The 25,009-nt window shown below is 40.2% G+C and overlaps 1 protein-coding gene across 1 annotated transcript; it reads right to left on the bottom strand.

Moving 5' to 3' along the window:
• Positions 1-9,495: 9,495 nt before the first annotated feature.
• GCM2 (GCM transcription factor 2) lies at positions 9,496-17,976 on the bottom strand. Its single transcript, XM_087703589.1, has 5 exons — positions 17,887-17,976; positions 15,798-16,050; positions 15,057-15,169; positions 12,542-12,664; positions 9,496-10,371 (listed from the first exon to the last, which is right to left on the bottom strand). Exons 1-5 carry the CDS (start codon positions 17,974-17,976, stop codon positions 9,496-9,498), a joined length of 1,455 nt encoding a protein of 484 aa, XP_087559715.1.
• Positions 17,977-25,009: the final 7,033 nt, after the last annotated feature.

Here is a 25,009-nt window from a genome sequence, read left to right as displayed (position 1 = left end):
TTAGGGGATTCTAAGAGCTGAAGTCTAGACCAGTGTTTCTCAACCTTGGCAACTTGAAGATGTCCGGACTTCAACTCCCAGAATTCCCCAGCCAGCGAATGCTGGCTGGGGGATTCTGGGAGTTGAAGTCCGGACATCTTCAAGTTGCCAAGGTTGAGAAACACTGGTCTAGACAACTCAAAAGTTGCCAAGGTTAAGCCTCGTTAAAGACAGTAATTGGGTTCTCCCAACACACTGGCCTAGGAACTATCTACCACCAGTACATACTGGGGGCTCATCGCTGGTGGTTTGTAAGAAGAGATTCAGCAACCCTTTCTCTGAAATGGTATAGGCTCTCCTGCTTCAGCAGGGGTTGGACTAGAAGACCTCCAAGGTCCCTTCCAACTTTGTTGTTCTGTTACTGTAATCCATTTTAATTGGGCATGTTGTGCAAAAGTACACCAAAAAGTAGATTAAATACATCAGCTATGGTTATTCGTGGATAACCAAATCATAAGCGTGGCTATTGAGACTTCTAAACTTAACAGTAACCAATTACAGAAGTTTAGCCACTTTGGGCTTTGTATTGCCTGAATGAAGGACTACCAGTAGCCTATCCTGAGAAATTGGAAGACACTCTTGAATAATGATGAAAGAAATGTCCTTCTCGGTTGGGCTCCAAGTGGGGAAAGACACTGGAGACACGGAGGCTGCTTGGAAAGATGGTTTATTGATGGATAGGACCACATGGCTTGAGCCCTGAACAGAAAAGGTGATCACATGCTTCAATGTTGGTGGAGAGGAAGAGAAGGGCTGAAGGAGGGGCTTGCTAGGCTTTTTATAACCTGTTCAGTCCCACCTCTTTGTTTCCTGTTCCTGTGTAAGAAATGGATTCTGATTGGTTGTCAGACTCCCATGGGGCCATGCAGGGGCAACTCCCTGGGCTGCGTTTTGAATCCAGGTTTGGTTGAGTTCTCAGATGCCATGTGGTCAGTTGAGTAAAGGGCCAATATTATCATGCTTTCCTGTAGCTGCTGGTGAAGTCTTTATTATGTAAAGTGGACTAGCTTGGCCGTCTTAATGGCCCACTAACAGTGGGGATGGGCAGGAAGCTGCAGGCAACTATTCTGTCTTTTAAAACATGTTTCTTTCTTTTCACATCCAGAGAAATATTCTGCCTTTTCAATATTTCCTAGGATATTTCATTTTCCTGGGAGAGGGCTGGATGATAACTTCCCACAATAAGGCAGTGGCAAAGCATTTCTGTGCTACTGTAAAAACAAAGAGGAGCAAAAGCACAACTGTATGAAGTCACCAGCAGCTCAGTTCGACTCAAAACTTTTCCTTTTCAAAAATGCATATGGAATGGCAATGTCAGTCATGTCCCATGGAGTCCAGGACCCTTTTGAGAGAGCCTGGCGTAGCACCATCTGTTGCCAGCCTGAAGCACCACTGTTATGCGAGAATGCTGAAAGGCTGCAGAGATGCACTTTTTCCTCTGACATAGCAGATATACTTGCAGAATAATAGAGAAAAATTTGCATTTGACAGATTGGAATCCTATATCTAAGAGAATACAGAATGTTCCTTTATATATGGAAGAACATAGAAACTGGATTAGAATAACATACTAGCCAAAGTAAGGACATGAATAATTTATGGTTCTTTAGCAAGAGTGTAGCCATTATTTAGGCTTATTGTATGAACTAGCCCATCAAATAAACTATCACAACATGGCTTATTAGTTTAGGCATAGCATCCTATCTAAACCTAAACTTTTCTTGACAGGGCTGTTATAAAGTGCCTGCAGAGTTGCTTATCTTCCTTACCACAGATTTCAACCTGTGTTGACAGATAAATTGATTCCACCACAAGTCAACTGTGTAAAAAAAAACAGATAACAGACTCCATTCTCTAAAGTCTAAAGGATAAACTGTCGAAAACATCACACCTTCTCAGGTTAAAGGAAGTTCAAAAGAACCTTTATAACTGATGCTGTAAGTTAAATTAAGTGTGGAACATTCCTGCTATTGTTTACAGAATATGCTTCTAGATTTAAGTGAACGAAGTTAATGAAGTTAAGATTTAAGTTAATGAAGAAGGAAAAACAGACTCATTTGCATTTAAATAATAAAGAAGAAATGCATTGCCAGTTATGACATATCAGATAAGCTACTTGTAAGTGCAACATGTTTGCAAAATAGGTATATGCAAAACTTTCTTCAGGGAATTTCGTAAGGTTCAATTTCCCATCCAGTCACTTGAATCACATATGGACTGGGGCCTTTTGTGGCAGTTCTGTAAATTCTGTAAATTGGAATTTCCATATTCAAAATTAAAAATGGTTCAAAGTATTCCAGACTCCAAACAGAACTATTTCATTTGGCATGCCATGTCTAAAGTCTCTTGAATTGCCTTCAGTTGAAAGGATTTATTTTTTGAAACCAGAGGACTTCCCCCTCAATGGCATGGTCCAGAGTGAGAAATACAACAGTCTAGAGATCTCAAAAAAAAATGTTTTATTTGTTCAATTTATGTGGTTATCCATATCAGTCATTAACTCTGGGCAGCTTACAATTCAGGAAATATATTATTTCACACCTGCACAGATATTCCCCCTACTCATTGCCTCCTATATAACACATATACAATGCCTTCCGAACCAAGAAGCAGATTTGGAAGTCAACATTTATTGCCATATAGAAGAAAGGAAGGAAGGAAGGAAGGAAGGATATCCTAAATAAAAGAGCTTTGTGATTCAGATCCCTGGTGGTGCCTTGGTTAGAGTGCAGTACTGCAGGCCACTTCTTCTGACTACCAGCTGCCTGCATGGCAGTTCAAATCCCACCAGGCTCAAAGTTGACTCAATCTTCCATCCTTCCCAGGTGGGTAAAATGAAGACCCAGATTGTTGGGGATAATGTGCTGATTCTGTAAAAAAATCACTTACAGGGAGAGCTGTAAAGCATTATAAAGCACTATATACTGTAAATCAAAGTGTTATTGCTATTGCTATCCTTTTATAATTCCCATTTTTGTTGTTTTGCTTTATCTTGGATTATAACAGAAGGAGGTATAGTGAAAGAACCATATAGATGTTGGACATAATATTGCAGTCAGATCTACCCCTTTTTCTGCAGGCTAGCAACATGCTGATGCTTATAGTGCACTGCAGATGCTAAATCAGGACAGCATCATTCAATAGTGACTTGGATCAGATGCATCAGAGCAGTGGTGGGTTTCAATTTATTTCACTACTGGTTCACTCGTGCCCGTGTGACACTTCTGCGCATGTGCAGAAGCGTGTGGGTGGGGGAAGCTTCCCACTGCCGCCAGTACCAGTTCACCCGATCCGGGGCAAACAGGCAGAAACCCACCTCTGCAGCAGAGGTAGGGTGAGCATGATGCTTTATTAAACATGCTGTGGCAATATAAAACTATATATCAATAATATATTGCCATAGCAATACTCAATGGAATTATTAGCCAATAGTACAGATCAGTGGTGGGTTTCAAAAATTGTTCGAACCTACTCTGTGGGTGTGGCCTCCTTTGTGGGAGTGGCTTGCCGCCCATGTGACCGGATATGAAGATGCCGATGACACTTGTCGGAACCACCTTCAATTACCTCACACACAGCACTGGCATGCATAAGAATAGGATGTAAACTTGTTTTTTAAAAGGCATCTTTGGTTTGCGTTAAAACAACGTCAACACACACAATGTTCTGATTGCACCACAAACGCAGTAGTCATCCTTACCTTTCACAGAGGCACTGAGTTTTATAAATAGGAGCATGATAGTGTAGAATAATCTTATCCAAGGACCAGTGGTGGGTTTCAAAAATTTTTGGAAGCTCTTCTGTAGGTGTGGCCTGCTTTCCGGGTCCACTGGTGGAACCTCTTCTAACCGGTTCGGTAGATTTGATGAACCGGTTCTACCAAATAGGTGCGAACTGGTAGGAACCCACCTCTGGTACAGATGGTCTTTCACCTAAAATAGTTTTATAGATGTTGCTTAAAGCAGTGTTTTTCAACCTTTTTTGTGCAAAGGCACACTTTTTTCATGAAAAAAATTACAAGGCACACCACCATTAGAAAATGTTAAAAAAATTTAACTCTGTGCCTATATTGACTATATATAAAGTAATTTTCCCACGGCACACCTTACACTATGTCACAGCACACTAGTGTGCCGCGGCACAGTGGTTGAAAAACACTGGCTTAAAGCATTACCAAATTGGATGGTTTTAAGGTGCCACAATCTTTGTCTTGCTTCCTGTTAAGTTTCACCATCTGCAGCTGGTGAGGCTGTGGATTATGAGAGTTGTAGTCCAATATTCAGGTTATAATTACTATTGTTTTGGAGATTTCGGAATGAGCATACCAATAAATATGACAGTATCCAGTGTGCTTTAGAATTGCAGACCAAAAAGAATATGTATTTGGGCAAGTGATCTTGCAAAAAACCTTCTGTTGGATTTAAGTGGATTTGTTTTCAAGTAAATGTGTAAAGATTTGCTATCTCAGCCTAAACAAAGACTGATGTTTACTTCAGTTTAATATTCATAATTATTATTAATTGGGTTTTAATGATGCCTGACTCCCAAGAAGAATCTGGATGGCTTACTGTATTTAAAATATGTAATTAAAAACAATATAAACAACGGCAGGGGTTCCATAAACACCTTAATTCCAGGCCTGGGAAAAAGAAAAAGCAAGTGTTAAGCAAGTTCTTCGAAGGTTTATCCATCATTATGATGCTGATAAATGTAACCTTATGTACCCGTGTTTATTTAGATGTGTTTTCTTTATAGATGATCTGTTTGTCTCCTTTCCTTGCTATCAAGTTCCTTTTCATTTTTTCCCCTATTTGGTACCAGTTCTTAAGTTTCATAGATAACAGCCAGTTTGACCTTAGGAAGAACCTCTGGTTATTTGCTGGAAAAGTGCAGTGTTTCTCAAAGCAATGGGATGAACAACATGCCCTGATCAGTTAGCACATCGTTTACTTGTATAGCCATAACAGTAGAAGGGGACCTTGCTCTTGCTGTGAACCAGGAAATGAAATGAAAGATAATAGGCCAGAGCTAAAAGATCCATGAGCAGCAATGCAATTTGTTAAAAAAAGAAAATAACAGAACCCCAAACCCTCCGTATCATGACAACTCAATGCATTCCTTCAGTAATTCATCTGATACTTTGACACATCCACAGGTCAGCTGCAAGCTGATTCCAGTTTAAATATATTGTTTGCTCTAATGCAATGGCTTTCCGGTACAATTAACCCCATGCTGTTTAGTGGGATTTATTTCAAATTAAGGGTCTTGACATTGTCATTTTAGGCCCTCTTCATTTAATTTTTTTTAAAACTGGCGTTATCATTTCCCTGACAACATCACTTTTCCTCGTTGGCCTTTGAATGTTGCATTTCATGTTGTTCCCAGTTCACGAGTAAAACTGCTTTGTTATTAAATGGTGTTTTCCCCCTCTTAAATGACATCTTACTGCAGCTTCAGGCTATATAAAATCTGTAATATTTTGCCATATATTATTTTAGAGGTAAGGTCAGTTGACCAGGGATGATCAGTAGCGTGTAAAGGAAATCTTAAGAACTCAGGCATTCACGCTATTGCTTGTTGAGATGTGCTTCATTTTCCCTTTCCTTTAACACTTTATTTCCTTAGTTCTTTTTATTACCTGTCACCAGTGGTGGGTTTCAAATTTTTTTAGAACCTCTTCTGTAGGTGTGGCCTGCTTTGTGGGAGTGGCTTGCCGGCCATGTGACTGGGTGGGAGTGGCTTGCCAGCCATGTGACTGGGTGGGCGTGGTCAACTTGTAAAATGTGGTGAAACTCACTTAACAACGCTCTTGCTTAGCAACCAAAATGTTGGCTCAGGAACTCTGGCATTGAAGTGTGCAAGTCTTAAAGCTGTCAAGTTACAAGATCCTTGCACCCTTAACCCTTTAGAAAAAAAACACCCCAGGGGTGTTCAAACTGGACAGCTTTAAGACTTGTGGACTTCAACTCCCAGAATTCCTCCTCTCGCTCTTCATCTTGATGATGTGCGGACAGGTGGGGGGGGGGAGCTGGAACCGGTTCTAAACGGCACTGTAGATTTGTGGAACCTCTTCTATAGAAGAGGTTAGAACTGGCAGGAACCCACCCCTTGCCTGTCACCATCTTCTTTCCAGTCTTCCAACAAGTATAAATAAAGGAGCGTACATAAATATGCAAAAAAAGGCACCATGTTTCAAGCTAACCTTGTGGCAGATTTTATTTGTTTATTTATCTGTTTATATTTCACATTTCTGAACTTCCCTTCTTCAATAGCAAAGAGGGACTCTGGCTCTGTACAATAAAACATCAAAATAATCTGTACAATAAAACATCAAAATTTAAAATAGTATATAAAAAAATGAAATGTTAGAGTTAAATTTTTGAAAAATTATAAAAGGTTTTAAGGAGGTAAGAATAATTAAGATTAAGATTAAGATTAAGATTTAGTTTATTTGTATGCCGCCCTTCTCCAGGAGGGACTCAGGGCGGCGAACAACTCAAAAGGGGAAAAGGGGATACAAACACAATACACGTAATTAAAATACACAAGAGTCATACAGCCATACAAGTCGAGAGGGGAGGGGAACTCATCAACCCCAGGCCTGCCGGCACAGCCAGGTTTTGACGGCTTTCCGGAAGGCCTGGAGAGAGGTGAGGGTCCGAATCTCTGCGGGGAGTTCATTCCAAAGGGCCGGAGCTGCTACAGAGAAGGCCCTCCCCCGAGTGGTAGCCAGATGGCATTGGCTGGTAGACGGAACCCGGAGGAGGCCGACCCTGTGCGATCTAACGGGTCTGTGGGAGGTAATTGCAGCAGGCGGTCTCTCAAGTACCCAGGTCCAATACCATGAAGGGCTTTATAAGTTACGACTAGCACTTTGAAGCGTATCCGGAGACCGATCGGTAACCAGTGCAGCTCGCGGAGGATAGGTGTAACGTGGGTGTATCGAGGTGCACCCACAATAGCTCGCGCGGCTGCATTCTGGACGAGTTAACCCTGGTAAAAAAAATAGGTTGCACTAACTAACACCACCACTGCGTGTTCCTTTGGGTGCCCCATGCAAAGCCACGGAACAATGTTTTAACCGCTTTTCAGAAGGCCAGGAGTGTGGGGGCACCTCCTGTCCATGGGAACCTTTACTCTCAGTGTCATGGGTAGGAAAGTGCAGCACCATAAATTATATAACTGATCTTTACTTTCAATCCATTTTGCATCAATATTGTTCTCTCCAGACATATAAATCTTTAGCACAAAACCAATAATGACATCGCTTCTTAATAAAGTATTCACCTAACAAAGCATATTAAAATACACAGTTCAATGTCTCTCTTTTACTTAAAAAATGGCATTTGAATTACTAACTAAAAAAATGCACACTTTATTAAGATTGCAAAATACACTTTTAAAAGCTTAATTTTGCTTTAGAATGCTGTTTGGACATCTGAGTCATTGAAGATTAATTTTCAAAGCATGATTTTATGCTGTCACACAAACAGAAAAAATATTTTTGGAACAGGCTCTCACAGTATGTTTATTTAACAAGAGCGCAATGTTTTGCTGTACAAAAACTGATCGGAGAATGAATGCGCACTTTCATTCTCCATACATTTCAATTAAACATGTGCAACTGATACCCTAATGGAAGTATGGGATTGTACGAAACAGTTAAAATCAGTTAAAACTCAACCTTTTTCAGTCTGTTGTACGTATTATATACTAGAATTGTTTCAATTCTTCTTTCCCAGTATTTTAATTTTATAATACCTTCATTGATTTATATGTTCTCTAGGCCACTCTTATCAGAAGACTTTGAACAGCTCGCAATCTGTTTATAGTAACTCAGAAAACCCCAAAGAAACTCGCAAGAACTATATTAGTTTCACCAAATCATAATAGATGTCCACATTCGGGGATAGTTCTACATTCCATCTCATCCCCAAATGTTCTCCAGAACAGCCCAGTTTTCAAGGGTCTTTCAGAGAAAAGGCAGTTCTTATATTTAGGGGAAGGTTATTCCATAGGAGAGAAAAGAGCCGAGGTGGCACAGTGGTTAGGGTGCAGTACTGCAGGCCACTTCAGCTGACTGCTAACTGCAGTTCGGCGGTTCAAATCTCACCGGCTCAAGGTTGACTCAGCCTTCCATCCTTCCGAGGTCGGTGAAATGAGGACCCAGACTGTGGGGGTGATATGCTGACTCTGTAAACCACTTAGAGAGGGCTGAAAGCCCTATGAAGCAGTATATAAGTCTAACTGCTATTGCTATTGCTAAATCATAACTGAGAAAACTGAGGAATTTTCTCCAGAGTTTCTGAAGGAGACTCAAAACTCAGACTGTTTTGGAAGACATTTCCTCAGCTGGAAAGACTTAATGTGCCTTGTTCTCATTGGATGGTCAGATTCTATTGATTGATGGGCAGATTTGAGATCCAAAACAGAGAAATCAATGACCTAAGTTATGAAGGGACCTCCAGGACCTTCAATTGTCCTTGGAAGAATTTAGTCAATGCATCTGCTGTAGTAGAGGAATTATACCAGCATGTTTGAGTGTACCCATAATAATAATAACCCTTGCTATGTCTCCTTATGCTAAACCAACTATAGCTTCTAAATAGTCTGCAAGAACAGCCCCATATATTCCAAATTGTAATAATCCAGATGCAGAATGACAAAGGCATAAGTAATTATCAACCATATGTAATTATGGAAAAGCCTGGTGATCTCAGCTTCTACTTGATGTTTTAGCAGCAATCATAAATCCAGGAGGATCAGAAGTTTTGAGCCAAATGTGCCTGAAAAAAACTACACCATCCAGAGCTGAAAATAGCAATAGCAATAGCAGTTAGACTTATATACCGCTTCATAGGGCTTTCAGCCCTCTCTAAGCGGTTTACAGAGTCAGCATATTACCCCCAACAACAATCCGGGTCCTCATTTTACCCACGTCGGAAGGATGGGAGACTGAGTCAACCCTGAGCCGGTGAGATTTGAACAGCCGAACTGCAGAACTGCAGTCAGCTGAAGTAGCCTGCAGTGCTGCATTTAACCACTGCGCCACCTAACCCTAACCCTAACCCTAACCCTAGAAAAACTATATCTGGAATTGATCAATTTCTGAACCTACAGGCACTCTGCCTCCTAAATTTAAGCTTAAAACTTGACTGCTCTGTGACTTGTCAAATTATGACGTTATGTTTGATTTAGAACAGGGGTGTCAAACTGGAGACCTGCGGGTCAGATGTGCCACGCACAGGCCACGCCCACCCCAACTCCGCAATTGGGAAAAACATCACAAAACGTCACGTGACGGCAACGTGACACGGCGTGTTTGACCCTTGTGATTTAGTAGAATAACTTAGCCAGCCAGGTCAATAAAGCCAAGTCAATACAAAGCCACCCAATTCAATACATTTAAGAAAAATTGGGTGACTCTTGGTAAAATGTTATGCTTTATATTTACCTTTAATGATACTGCATTTGGGCTTCGGTATTTTCAAATGAGAATGTTGTTCCTTCGTATCCAATATAGTTTCTTTCAGTACCTGGATTATTCTCACAAGTATCCACTGCCACTACATGTCCTGCTTTATTAGGACTCATCAAATGCTCACCAGTCAAAGTTGATTTGCTCATGGCCCAATCTTCATCTTGAATGCTGATTTCTGAGCAAAAATTTCCTGAAATGTCTGTGGGACAACTAAGCATATCCTTTGTATCACAGAAACTGTCAGGATATTTCACAGCAGGAGATTTATAGGCTTCAAGGGACATCTTTGTAGTTGCGGTTATAACAGTTTGCAGAGTTGGAACATTTAGAGAGGAGTGACTGCTGTATTTATACGCATATTCTTCACTATAATGAGGATAGTTAGCATTGGCTTGACAGAGACCATAGCTAATTTTTTCTCCATAATTATTTTCTCCTAAGGACTGTTTCACCCCCTGGTGCTCATGGACACTGAGCGAAGCTGCGTGACACTGAAGTCCGTTCAGCAAAAAGTGATCAGTGTCCATTGGAATATCCATGACCTCTTTGTGAAATGTAGGATATAAATTGGAACTGACATAACCAGGAAACGCACAGTCGTAGCCGCAACTTGATTTAGAGGTGTAGATTTGGGAGGTTGGAGAGTTCTGGAGTGGTGATGCTATATCCCCTTGAAAATTGGTTGCATCGTAAGTAATGTGGTACGCTTCTGAACTTGGAAATAAGTGAGACTGAGCAAGCAGTGGTAGGCTGGCATCTGTGAAAATGCTAAATTTTTCTGGTCCTTCTTCATATGATACCGGATGGATGTAGGGAAAGTGATTACCATTCTCACTGCATGCTGTTCCTGTCTAAAGAGAATATTAATGGAAACAGTTAATGGACACAATCACACACATACCCTTTATTAAATACAATTGTTAACTATTGTTTAAATTATTTTTCTAGTATTTTTATCAGGATGTTTACCAGGGGTGGGTTTCTCGCCCCGTTCCAACCGGTTCGGTTGGAACGGGGCCGGCGGCGTCCTCGTGCACGTGCGCAGTGCACGCATGCGTACTAGCGCCTGTGCGATGCTCCAGCTGCTCCTGGAGGATCGCGCAGGCGCTGTATGCGTTCTGCGCATGCGTGGAAGCGCAGAACTCGTCAAAACCGGGTGAGAAACGCGGGCGGGCGGGTGGATCCTTCGGCACTCCCGGAAGTTACTTACTTCCGGGTTCGCCGACCAACCGGTTCGCGGGGACCGCCGCGAACCGCCTGAAACCCACCCCTGATGTTTACATTATATATCAGATTTCAAGTCAAATTGATGAGATTCATATTCCTGGAACTTCCATAATACATGTGTTTTTTTTTAATCACAAGAATAAAAGTTGTATAGTTCTTTACCTTTATTGAAAGGACAATATCTAATGATGCCTTCCATTTAAAGGACTCCAACCCAAGAGAGAAGGGTTAAATTTAGTTATGAGTAATTCACATTTACAAGCAGACTCAGCAAACATTTTGGTCACTTTATCTCTTCCATAACAATGAGATATATTTTATTTCTATTTGAACCATGGCAATTATTTTTAATTTTACATTGATATCAATTCCTTCCCATTCTGAGGGGCAAAATGTTATTCTCTTAGGTCCTGACTTCAAATTTACAACATGTATCTGTGGGTGAACTAGGAAGAAATCCACATTAGTCAGAACAGATACAGACATAAATAATTTTATCGTACAAGTGAGAACTCCATTAAGAAATGCATGTGTGACTATCAATATAGTTTTCACAATGATCTGATGATGATTTGATGATTCATCATCAAAAATAGTAACTGGCTATTCAATTTCAGGTATACTATAACAGCCTAAGTCTTAATAACATGACCTTACCATTTGCTCTGCCATAACATTTGATATGGTTTGTTATATATGATGTATTTAAGTCTGCCAATAATTGCAAAGTGTTAATAAATGCCTGACCTAACTGGAAAGTGACATAATACAGGTGTGACATGGCTATTATGGATGCTGTTCAGTGGTGGGATTCAAATAATTTAACAACCGGTTCTCTGCCCTAATGACCATCTGGGTAGGTGGGGCTCAGTGGTCATGTGACTGGGTGGGCGTGGCCAACTCAATGTCACTCATGTCGATGGGCGCTTCGCCTTAGCTGTTACAATGTAATAAGGGTTAACCGGAGAGGCAGTTTCTGTAAGCAGGTCAATAAAGATTAGGCTAGAAACAACACCAGAATGTCTCCTTCCTGCCTTCCTTACAGGATTAGCCCTGTAGAGTGGAAAAAAACAAAAGGAGATTTCTTCCAACAACCGGTTCTCCGAACTGCTTAGAAAGTTACCAACTGGTTCTCCCGAATAGGTACAAACCGGCTGAATCCCACCACTGATGCTGTTGTATAATAAACAGTATAATAAAATATAGTCAATTAATCCCATACTATCCTCTCAACACAGGCATAAATACTTAGTTTACAGTCTACATTTTCAGTTCCATAAGCTATAGTAAATGTTAGGATACAATAAATATATTACTTATTTTTAGCGGAGCAAGAAAAAAGTATAAACTCAGATTGTTTTTGCTAAAGTGATTTTATATTTTATATAACATTGTATGTTAGGGATTTCTGTTTTTTTTAATTTCTGGGACCCTGTCATATTTGGAGAGCTAAAATTCTGAATTCATTAAGACTCAATGAATATAAATGAATGTTCACATTAGTTAGAGCCGAGGTGGCACAGTGGTTAGGGTGCAGTACTGCAGGCCACTTCAGCTGACTATTAATCTGCAGTTCAGTGGTTCTAATCTCACCGGCTCAAGGTTGACTCAGCCTTCCATCCTTCCGAGGTGGGTGAAATGAGGACCCAGACTGTGGGGGCGATATGCTGACTCTGTAAACCGCTTAGAGAGGGCTGAAAGCCCTATGAAGCGGTATATAAGTCTAACTGCTATTGCTATTGCTATTATGATATTTCACATCAACATTTCTGATGACACTGGAGACCCAGTTACCTGAAACTCAAGAAACCGTTTCTTCTGGGACAGGTGAGATGATGTTTGCTTTTTAAGAGCACTTCTTCTGATCTCCGTTTCTGATTTACTTTCTGGTCTAGGGTGGTCGTGGATTCCCTTAGCCTGAAATAATATTGACACAGAATAGAGCATTAAAAAGCCAATATATAGATAGACATTAATTATCTCTATTAAAGCAGCTTTCCTCGGGTTACAGCAAGAATGGCTTCTAACTTCACCTGTGAATATTGGAGAGTTGAATTTGAACCTTTGGCTTCAGTGCACATGTGAACATTTTTCTTATGTGGAGAATATGAATAACATATGGAAGGGTTCCACCACAAAAGCGCGTAGGACAAAATCGCGCTCGACAAAAGCGCGCTGTGACGTTATCACAGCGCGACGAAAAAGTTCAAAAAATGTAAAAATAAAGCGAAAACCTTACCCTAAGCCCCCCAAACCTAACCCTAAACCTAACCCTAAACCTAACTCTTAACCTAACCCTAAACCTAACCCTAAACCTAACCGTTAAAGTAACGAAAAACCTAACGCTAACCCTTAACCTAACCCTAACGCTAACACTAACGCTCTAAAGCTAACCCTAACCCTAAACCTAACCCTTACCTTTATGTGAATCGGCTTGCTTTAATTTAATTTTTATTAATTTTTATTTGAATTTTTCGATCTTTTTCGTCGCGCTGTGATGACGTCAAAGGCGCGATTTTGTCGATCGCGCTTTTGCCATCCGCGCTTTTGACGGGTCACGATATGGAAGCATCCCGGAAATTTCATTCACTAGTGAAGTCAAACGCTTGGGTATGAGTCTTAAAAAGTCCAATATAAGACATTTCAGGATCCAGTAATTTTTCAGATTTGCACAGCATTCTGCACTGGAAAATACCCCATCGCATCCTAGCCTAGCATACTGCAAGAGCCTGGTCCATATCTTTAGTCATTCTCTTAGTTACATGAACCTAGACATATAAGCACTAATGTTAAGTCTTTCATGTAAACCAGTGGTAGTCAACCTGGTCCCTACCGCCCACTAGTGGGCGTTCCAGCTTTCAAGGTGGGCGGTAGGGGTTTGCTGTAACTCTGCTTTATAAATTTGATAAAGTAAAGTTACTTCCCTACTTTATAAATCACTATTATTGTGGAACCGGTGGGCGGTTAGAAAATTTTACTACTAACAGAGATACAAAAGTGGACGGTAGGTATAAAAAGGTTGGTTCTACCACAAAACTGCGGACGACAAAATCGCGGTCGACGAAAGCACGTATGTGATGTCATCACAGCGCGACGAAAAAGATCGAAAAAGATCGAAAAATGTAAAAATAAAGCTAAAACCTTCCCCTAACCCCCCCAAACCTAACCCTAAACCTAACCCTAAACCTAACCCTAAACCTAACCCTAAACCTAACCCTTAACGTAACGAAAAACCTAACGCTAACCCTTAACCTAACGCTAAACGTAACGCTAACGCTCTAACCCTAACCCTAACCCTCAACCTAACCCTAACCCTAACCCTTAACCTAACCCTTATCTTTATGTGAATCGGCTTGCTGTAATTTAATTTTTATTTCAATTTTTCGATCTTTTTCGTCGCCTTGTGATGACGTCACATACGCGATTTCGTCGACTTCGCTTTTGTGGAACGCGCTTTTGACGGGTCACGAAAAGGTTGACTACCCCTGATGTAAACACATATATAGTCTTCTTTGGATTGCCCAGGAAGCAAGGCTTTTAAGTGTAACTGCTTAATTTAAAACTCTGTTGTTGTTGTTGTTGTTGTTGTTAAAAGAGGCACAAGTAGCACTCTCCTTCTTTGTTTTGAAACCTCAAAGCAATGGTTTTGATTTTGATTTTTGATTTTATTAACATTTGTAGGCCGCCCTTTTCCCTGAGGGGACTCAGGGCGGCTCACATAAAATCAGGGAGGGGAAGTACAAACAATGACATAGACACATATAATAAAAGTAATAAGCAACATACATTCATCATTCGGGAGGGGTAACTATCCTTGTCCCCAGGCCTGACGGGCTAGCCAGTTCTTAAGGGCTGTGCGGAAGGCCAGGACAGTGGTGAGGGTACGAATCTCCACGGGGAGTTCGTTCCAAAGGGTCGGGGCTACTACTGAGAAGGCCCTCCTCCTTGTAGTTGCCAGCCGGCACTGGCTGGCCGATGGAATACGGAGGAGGCCCAATCTGTGTGATCTAATTGGTCGCAGGGAGGTGATTGGCAGGAGGCGGTCTCTCAAGTATCCAGATCAGGCTTAAAAATGGCTTAAAAATAAGTCTGATATGCAATATATTGAAGTGTCTCGGTCTGCAGGCTAAGAAAAGTTGGGGATATTATTGAGTGCAATACATTTATTTTATTCAGATAAGATTAACTATTATCAGATAAAGGAAATACATTTCTTTTCTAGTTTCCATTAAGTTATACACCATAGGATTGGGGTTTTTTTAATTAGAAGAAATCTACAGAGATAGCCTACTTGGCATTTGTATTTTACCTGGAAAAATATTGCTTTACCCTCATGCCTCCAGAAGTTTGTTACTGGATAGCCACTATGTCCTCGGCAAGCAATCAGTTCAAGAGTCGAGCCGCAGTTCGGACAATGCTTTTCTGCAAGATAGACAACTACATTGGGAATATATAAGACCTCTATATGGTGAGATAGAAGTACTGCATAAAAACAATGTGCAATATATGTGCAAGTATATTTAGATTTTGCATAATTTGGGAATTATAAACTGACCCATTTTCACAGATTTTCCTTTGGGGAAAACAACGTGGCTTCATGTGTACTTTTTCTACCTGCAGTAGAATCTTCAGTTACAGGAATGACATTGATAAATTATTCCAGGAATGTCAAGAACATTGCTTTGTAAAAAGCCTTTTCAGGTACCGTAAGGCTAATTTCTTGCAAGGAGTTTCACCTCTCCACAGTTGTAGGTGACATACAAATGCCTGTTATAAATAAATATCTGGCATATTTATGACATGCAAATGCCTGTTATAAATAAATATCTGTCATATATGCATATGTATAAATGAGTATCTGGTTAATGAATAACTTGGAGATTCCATTTTTAAGCAGTAAGAGCTGAGTCAAACTATACTAAATTTTGAAATCTGGGAAGGGAGGAACTGGTTTTGTTGAACTTTTCACTAGAAGGGAAGGTTCCCCAACAGCTACAAGGATGGCTATTGCATGGCTCACACACACACACACACACACACCCCTTCTCACTTTGTTGCTTTTGTCGAGCCTTATCACAAATAGCAGGCCGAAGCTGCAGCTTTGTCCCATCAGGCAGGGTGCAATTTCTGGCGCACACTACCACGCCAAGGCAGGATTTCTTGAGGATCTGGCAATTGTGGTTGTTGGTATTGCGCATGGCCCAACCACTAAGATGCCTTTGTGCATTTTTATCTTCAATTGTATAGATATATCGCAAATACCCATCAGGCCACTCCTGGAAAGAATCAAAGTGTTTGGGCTCCTGCATAAGAGACAAATACATGAGGGGAAGGAGAGAAAAAAGAATAGATGTAGAATCTATTTACTGTATATACTACTAATACTCTTGTTCCCATAATCTTTAACTGGACAGAACAGTGCATCATAAGGCAATAATTTTTAAACCAAGCACCTCAAATGGGTTCCACCACAAAACCGCGGAGGACAAAATTGCGGTCGACGAAAGTGTGCATTTGACGTCATCACAGCGCGACGAAAACATCACGCTGTGATCGAAAAATGTAAAAATAAAGCGAAAACCTTACCCTAACCACCCCAAACCTAACCCTAAACCTAACCCTAAATCTAACCCTAAACCTAACTGTTAACGTAACGCTAAACCTAACACTAACCCTTAACCTAACGCTAAATGTAACCCTAACGCTCTAAACCTAACCCTAACCCTTAACCTAACCCTAACCCTAAACCTAACCCTTACCTTTATGTGAATCGGCTTGCTTTAATTTAATTTTTATTTAAATTTTCAATTTTTTTCGTCGCGCTTTGATGACGTCAAATGTGCGCTTTCGTCGATCGCGCTTTTGTCGTCCGCGGTTTTGACGGGTCACGCCTCAAATGAGCTAAAAAGCAAAATGTGTCCCAAATCTGGGACTTACGATTCCTATGGAATTCAAACTTAGCAAATTTTATAAAAGAGTTTATAACATAATACAAAATGCCATTAAACATTTTCTGTCATTTTACTGGGCTATACAGTTCAGCATGGGCTATTTTCAAGACAGATGCATCTCTGAATGTATCCAAAGTTTTCCAGTGAAGGCAGCACATTACACATTCTATCATTGTTGAAGGCATTAAGGAATCTGATGAAGAAATGTCTCTTGAGAGGCTGACCCAACAGGACTAGTGCATGAACAGGATTGAAAATAGCCAATTCTCCCTTTTAAAAGTGGGAGGATGGGAATTATGGAAACTACCTTGTGTTTGTGCACATCAATACATGCAATATATTAATTTGCTACATATTCTGATTCCATTTGAACAAAATGCTAACACCTAACTCTCATTAATAAGCACGACTCCTATATTTAATTGATAGCACGCTACCGAATGTCCAAAAAATTAAACCCTGCTATGAATCTGATAAGATTCAGGTGTCAGTAACGTTCTCACCCCAAACCTATTCAACCTTATTTTTTGCTTAGCCTTATATATTGCAGAATCCTAGTCACGATGCATTCCTAACAAATATAGTGGCTGGGTTCCATGCTTTAGTGTGGTGCTGACCGCATTCAAAAGCCTCTTCTATGCCATTCCTCTTTAGAAACTCCTCTGATATTGAGTTGAGGCACTCGCCATCCCCCCCCCCCCCTTAAATGAGTGAAAAACAATAAGATACAACAGGGAGATGCCGAGAGTACATAACTTTGTCGTCCTTATTTCTAATCTTTGGTCTGCCTTTGTTGCGTCTGTCCAAAAACACCACCAAATGTTAGGACCTGATTTGTGAGCCTGTCAATCAACATAGGCTCTGTCAGCTCCTCTGGCTTTGCGACTGTCTCTCTTCAGCAGATTAGATGTTTTCCTAATGAGGAGAACTCTCTGCCTGGGCATCTCCTAGGTTAAAGAAATGCGGGCTAAAGAAAATGTAGGAACAGCTCAGGGAATCAGCAAAAGTCCTAGGCTCACCAGCATACCTTTGTTGCCAAATTCTATCCTGCTTCTCCTGCCTCTGGAGAAAGTTTACTACAGTTGGGAGGCACGGGGTATTTCACTGGGCAGAAAGGACTTTGCAAAATTAATTGACAACGCCAATCTACCGACTCCATACCTTTACAAACCTCCCTCTGCCCTGTACCTGCGGTAGCTTGGGGTCATTGATGTCCCAGGTTAACTTCATTCCAAAGGAACAGATGTAGTTAGATTCATCAAATGGTCCCTTTGACATTTTCATCATGAATCTAGAAGAACCTACTCATTAAAAAAAAAAAGATATTAGGTATTTCTCTTGTTCCATCATTTGGAGAAAAAGTTTTATTTCAGATGGTCAAAAAAACCCCTTAGTAACATTCTTTCTGGTCGGGAGATTTCCCCCGAACCATATTGTTATGACTGTTTAAAAACAGGACAAGTTCTTTGCACTAATAACATACTGGTCATGATATAAATCTATAGAAATGAAAATGACCAATCGATAGAAATGAAAATGAGGTAGTTTTTCCTCAAGGGTCCAAATTACAAGTGCACATAGTTTAGTGTTGCACATTAAGTTGGTGTTCACTCATACGTCCAGTTTACAATGTAAAATCATATAGAGTTGTATTATACGTGCGACAATAATTTATGTAGATATTTTACTGCATATATACACTAGAAGTTATGGCCACGCACATGCGCGAACACATATATACACATGCACAATTACATGCACGGTCAAACTAGGTCAGGCATAATGTGTGAAACTTTCCTGTAAGTTGTAATATTAAACAGTCCATAAGAATGAATTCATGTGTTAAATACATGCACACGTTACATATTATCTGGAAAAAGTCTCAGGAGTGGTCTAGTGGCTGAAAAAACTAGTGGCTAATTTGCCTTGAGTGCACAATTACATTATAATTCAACTCTATATTTATTGTATGTATGTATGTATGTATGTATGTATGTATGTATGTATGTATGTATGTATGTATTAAGTGTTACAACCCCTGGTATGCCCAAATATGGGAGGAAGCCCACTGCTTCCACTCTCTGTCCATCGCCTCATCACAAGAGACCATCCAGACAGAAACCCAATATTTTTACTGTTGCAGTAAATACAAATACAAATACAACATATATATATATATATATTACTGTTGCCTTTTTGTTACATTTTGTTGTATTTGTGCTGATAAATAAATAAAGGGAGACTAGTATAGATCTATTTCAAGCTATTTATGTAATATAGCCCAGGTTCAAATCCCAGTAAGGGTATGGCTAGCTGATGAGAGCTAAATAGCTTGAAATAGATCTATACTAGTCTCCCTTTATTTATTTATCAGCACAAATACAAATACACACACACACACACACACACACACACACACACACTAATATAATATAATATAATATAATATAATATAATATAATATAATATAATAATATAATATAATATAATATAATATAATATAATATAATATAATATAATATAATATAATATAATATAATATAATATAATATAATATAATATAATATAATATAATATAATATAATATAATATAATATAATATAATATAATATAATATAATATAATATAATATAATATAATAATATAATAAATATATATTTCAACTTTATATACAAAATATATTGTTATAATTGAAAAATTGTTCATTTGTTTTAAAACCTACCTGTAGCAAACTTAGGTCTTTTTCCCTCAGTGATAATTACCGGTCACCAAGGAAAGAATTGATGTCATCTGCATGTATAACTAAAGGTAAGGCACAGGTAATGAAATCTGAGAGAACAGTAGTTTTCCTAAATATAGGCAGTGAATTCATGACTAATGTGAAATTTGAACCGGCTTCCATTTTTTGTGTCCTACAGCAGTTTATCTGAAATACAGATTAGCATGAGGACACAGGATTCAGATGAATGAGACTCAGCTCTGTACTCAGTCACAACTTAGAACTTCTCAGCAAAATCTACGCCAGAACTATGAGGATAAGAGAGAGAGAGAGGGGGGGGGGAGGAACAAGGAACGAAAATGAAGGCCTGTGGAGGCAAACCACCTTCAAAACTTTAAAAGGAAGAGAGGAAGAAAACACGACTAGCCAATTTGGTCTGGTGGTTAAGGCCTCAGGCTAGAAACAGAACAATCTGAATTCTAGTCCTGCTTTTGGCGCGAAAGGCAGCTGGGTGACTTTGGACAAGCCGCTCTCTCTCAACCCCACTCACCTCTTCTTCTTCTTGTCAGCTGACTGCTCACCTCTTCTTCTTCACTTCAGCTGACTGCTAGTTCAGCAGTTCAGCGGTTCAAATCTCACCGGCTCAGGGTTGACTCAGCCTTCCATCCTTCCGAGGTGGGTAAAATGAGGACCCAGATTGTGGGGGCGATATGCTGACTCTGTAAACCGCTTAGAGAAGGCTGAAAGCCCTATGAAGCGGTATATAAGTCTAACTGCTATTGCTATTCTTCTTGTGGGGAACATAGGAGAACAAAAGAGTAATAGATACGTTCACCACCTTAAGTTCTTTATAAAAAAAAAAAATGAAAGCAGGGTAAATAAAAATAAATAGGAGCATCCCAGTTTCTGCGTTACGCGTAGACGTGTTGGTATATTGTGAGAAAGGAACAATAAAGTATTTCGGAAAAAAAAACTTTTCCAAAAGGCCTCAGTTAGAATATATAAATGCTTTTCTTGGCAATAACTGGCATAATAGAGCTGAGGTGGCGCAGTGGTTAAATGCAGCACTGCAGGCTCCTTCAGCTGACTGCAGTTCTGCAGTTCGGCTGTTCAAATCTCACCGGCTCAAGGTTGACTCAGCCTTCCATCCTTCCGAGGTGGGTAAAATGAGGACCCAGATTGTTGTTGGGGGCGATATGCTGACTCTGTAAACCGCTTAGAGAGGGCTGAAAGCCCTATGAAGCGGTATATAAGTCTAACTGCTATTGCTATTTCTACTTAGCAAGCATGCGTAGATTTGTACAGTACAGTCCGGTGTAACTTTGCGAACTTGCCTTGAAAGTTCTGCGGCTTGTTGTCCTCTTACCCTTTTCGTGAACGCCTTGCCTCTGTCCGCTGCCAGCAGTGCTGAAATCAGCCGGAGGTCCCTTCCTGAACTTGGCTTCGAATCTGTTCATAACCAGCAAGGGCATCTTTTTTTGTCCTCAACTTTCACCCTCCCACATACCTTTCTCTGCTGTGTTGAAAGCACATCAGTGGCAGCTCCTCCCTGGCTTTTTTTCCACAAGTTCTCAGGCACTACGGACTGCTGATCCACAAACCAGCCCTCTAGAGCTGTGTCATCCGAGAGGAAAGCCATGATCCTGAGCCTGCTTTTCAGAAATACATTTCTTTTTCATAGCTAATTCCTGTATTTAAGGTGTGGGGGCCCCAAAAGGAACAGAAAAGCATTTTCTTTTCTTTTTTTTTATTTTCAAAGGTTTTATTTCTTTTAAAACACACAAATATTTCATTTCATTTCATTTTCATTCATTTCATTTATTATATTTATATGCTGCCCTTTCCCCCCCGAAGGGGACTCAGGGTGGCTAACAAATCAAATCAGGGAAGGGGGGGGTACAGACAAAAAATAAAAAATAAACGATACATAACAATACATAATTTAAAAACACACAACAGTCATACCATTCAAGACAGGGGCAACAGCTCTTTAGCCCCAGGCCTGTCGGAACAGCCAGGTTTTAATGGCTTTGCGGAAGGCCTGGAGGGTGGTGAGGGTTCGAATCTCCACGGGGAGTTCGTTCCAGAGGGTCGGAGCAGCCACAGAGAAGGCTCTCCTCCGGGTAGTCGCCAGTCGACACTGGCCGGCGGATGGAATTCGGAGGAGGCCTAATCTGTGGGATCTAATCGGTCTAGCGGATTTCATCATTCCTCAATCATTAAAACATCGAAGTACAATTTTTTTGTATGCCCCTCCCTCCCTCCACCCCCCTCCCCCCTCCTCCTCCCCCCTCCCGACTTCCCAGAACCCGTACACGGTATGGATTTTTAACAAACAGTCTAAAATCTATTGAGAAAAAAGAAATAAAGAAATTAATGACATTCTACATTGACCTTAGCTTCTTCTTGCTGAACTAACTTTAAACAGTTTAAATCATTTCTGATCTTAAGCATAGGCTAACTGGAATTTCTTGGTCCCGTATTTATTTTGTATATAGTCAATCCATTTTTTTCCAGTCTCGTTTATATCTCTCATTTGAGTGATCTTTAAGATATGCCGATATTTTAGCCATCTCGGCTAAGTTTGTCACTTTCAATGTCCATTCTTGGATTGTAGGCAAGTCTTCCTTCTTCCAGTATTGCGCCACCAACAGTCTTGCTGCCGTTATTAGGTGCAGAATCAAGTTAGTCTCTACCACTGTAAAGTCAGTACATATACCTAGTAAAAATAACTGAGGAGTAAACTTTATCCTTCTTTTAAAGATATTTTGCATAATCCACCATATTTTTATCCAGAATGCCTTAACCTTTTGGCAGGTCCACCATATATGATAATATGTAGCATCAAGAGAACCACACCTCCAACATTTAGGCTGTACATTCGGAGACATAGAAGCCAACTTTTTAGGATCTAAATGCCATCTATAGAACATCTTGTAAAAATTTTCTCTCAGATTTTGAGCTTGTGTAAATTTCACATTTCTTACCCAGATTCTTTCCCATGTATCCAACATTATTGGTTCTTCAATATTTTGAGAAAAGGAACATAAAGCATTTTCATTGTGAGCCACAAACAGTTTGACCCTTAATACCTGGACTTAATTATTGGTTGTTCCAGACCTCATTAACACCTTGAAAACTTAGAGAGAGCCCACAACTGCTTACAACTGAACATCTCAGATGTGTTGGATTATCATTATCTTCAATGAGCAAAGCCATTAGAATACAAGGCAAGTTGAGTATGTATAATATATACAAGGGTGCTTGACTGGGAAAAGAAAAAGGAAATGGATTGCAAGAACTTAAATATATTCCTAATTCTAGTGTGTGTATCTGTAAAAGTGAGGATCACATTGACTTCAATGGGACAACTCACAATTCCTTACAATAGCTTTGGAGCCTACCTATTTTTTAAAAAAATAAATTCCCAATGAATATAAAATGTTTGTAGGTACTCAAATACTACATCTGTATAGACACAGAATCAACTTAATGATACAGTAGAGAGGGTCTTTAAAGAACAATATAATTCCTCCTAAACTTGTTTCTTTTCTCTCAAGCATACACACACCACAAATACACAGGCTGTATATAAATGAATATGTGGAGGGTTTATTTTTTTAATCATAAACCTGGGTACTTGAGAGACGGCCTGCTGCCAATTACCTCCAATAGACCGATTAGATCCCACAGATTAGGCCTCCTCCAAATTCCATCCGCCGGCCAGTGTCGGCTGGCGACTACCCGGAGGAGAGCCTTCTCTGTTGCTGCTCCGACCCTCTGGAACGAACTCCCCGTGGAGATTCGCACCCTCACCACCCTCCAGGCCTTCCGCATAGCCCTTAAAACCTGGCTGTTCCGACAGGCCTGGGGCTAAAGAATCATTGCCCCTATCTCGAATGGTATGATTGTTGCGCTTTTTAACTATGTATTGTTTTGTGTTGTTGTCAACGGTCTGTATCCCCCTTCCCTTGCTTGAGTTGTGAGCCGCCCTGAGTCCCTTCAGGGAAAAGGGCGGCATACAAATGAAATAAAACTCTAAACTCTAATTCATTTTAGGCAAATCTAACTAGAATTATGAGAGCCAGTTTGGTGGAGTGGTTAAAGGCATCAGGCTAGAAACCAGGAGACTGGGAGTTCTAGACCCGCCTAAGACATCAAGCCAGCAGGGTTTCTTTCAACTTGTCATTCTTTTATCAACCTTAGGAAAGAGACAATGGCAAACATTTTCTGAAAAAGTCACCTTGAATGAAGATAAAGGCACGGGAAACAAAATTCACTGCTAGTGTGGGTGTTGGGTGGCATATGTAACTCCTCCAGAGAAAAGGCCACACAATGTGAGCATAGCTTCATAATAGCCAGCCAATGAGCAGTAAAGCCATTAGTGCTTCTGATGAAAACTGCAGAGGTCCCGATTCAAATTACCACTATGTGGTAAGGCTTAATGAGTGATGGGTTCCACCTGGCCCCTTCTCCTAAACTATGGCAAAACAGCCATGACAAAGTAAGGCACCTGCACAGCTACAGCTTCTTTGAAAGACACCAGAAGGTATTAAATCTCCTGGTATTCTTATTTATTATTTAAAATTATGATAATTGTATTCAATTATTAGGTTCCACCACAAAACCGCGGTAGGCTAAAGCGCGCTCGACGAAAGCGCGTACGTGACGTCATCACAGCGCGATGAAAACAGCACGCTGTGAGCGGTAAAGTTAAAATTAACGCGTAAATCTAAACCTAACCCCCCCAAACCTAACCCTAACCCTAACCCTTAACCTAACCCTAAACCTAACCCTAACCCTTAACCTAACCCTAAACCTAACCCTAAACCTAACCCTTAACCTAATGCTAAACCTAACGCTAACCCTTAACCTAACCCTAACCCTAACGCTTAACGTAACCCTAACCCTAACCCTAACCCTTAACCTAACCCTAACCCTAACCCTAACCCTAACCCTAACCCTAACCCTAACCCTAACCCTTACCTTTATGTGAATCGGCTTGCTTTAATTTTATTTTAATTTTAATTTAATTTATTTTTAATTTTATTTGTCGCGCTGCTGACGACGTCAGGTACGCGCTTTAATCGGGCGCGCTTTAGTGGACCGCGGTTTTGACGGGTCACGCAATTATTATACTGTACCATTCCAGAGATTAGACTGGGAGACAATGCATACCATTCTTGTATGCAAAAGCTGTCCCCAAAAATGGAAGCGTGGCAATATGATTGTTCATTTAATTTGCAATAAAATAAAACTCCTTTAACTCTTGCCATGAATTATTCCGTACCGGCAAAATTGCATTTTAACTGAGGGTAACTTTACTGAATTTATTGAATTGCTTTATTATAGCTATGCCTACATTGTGCTGTAAATAAGTTAATAAGGGATTATTGTTGCTTAGTACAATAAACCGGAAAAAAATGAACATCAGCTGTGGCCACTTGGCTTGAAGCCTGGATGTTTTTTAAAAGTAAGTTCTGATGATCTGTGGTTATTACCTGGGACTTCTAAGCAATTTTTTTAGGTTCCTGACATCAAGTTCACCAAATATACTACGTTAAAATATTGGTGACTTTGCATTTCACGGTA

This window comes from Thamnophis sirtalis, unplaced genomic scaffold (assembly GCF_051295495.1).
Source record: "Thamnophis sirtalis isolate CommonGarterSnake01/CBP01778 unplaced genomic scaffold, rThaSir2_p1.2 scaffold_2, whole genome shotgun sequence".
NCBI classification, from domain to species: domain Eukaryota; kingdom Metazoa; phylum Chordata; class Lepidosauria; order Squamata; family Natricidae; genus Thamnophis; species Thamnophis sirtalis.
The sequence above is the reverse complement of the archived record's forward strand: the minus strand, read 5'-3'. Positions and strand labels throughout refer to the sequence as shown.

Coding starts and splice junctions, on each gene's coding strand:
- GCM2 (XM_087703589.1), bottom strand. CDS start 17,976: ATGTCAAAGGGACCATTTGATGAATCTAACTACATCTGTTCCTTTGGA. Junction 16,051..17,886: donor ATGACCCCAAGCTACCGCAG/GTACAGGGCAGA, acceptor TCTCTTATGCAG/GAGCCCAAACACTTTGATTC. Junction 12,665..15,056: donor GTAAAGCAATATTTTTCCAG/GTAAAATACAAA, acceptor ATATTATTTCAG/GCTAAGGGAATCCACGACCA.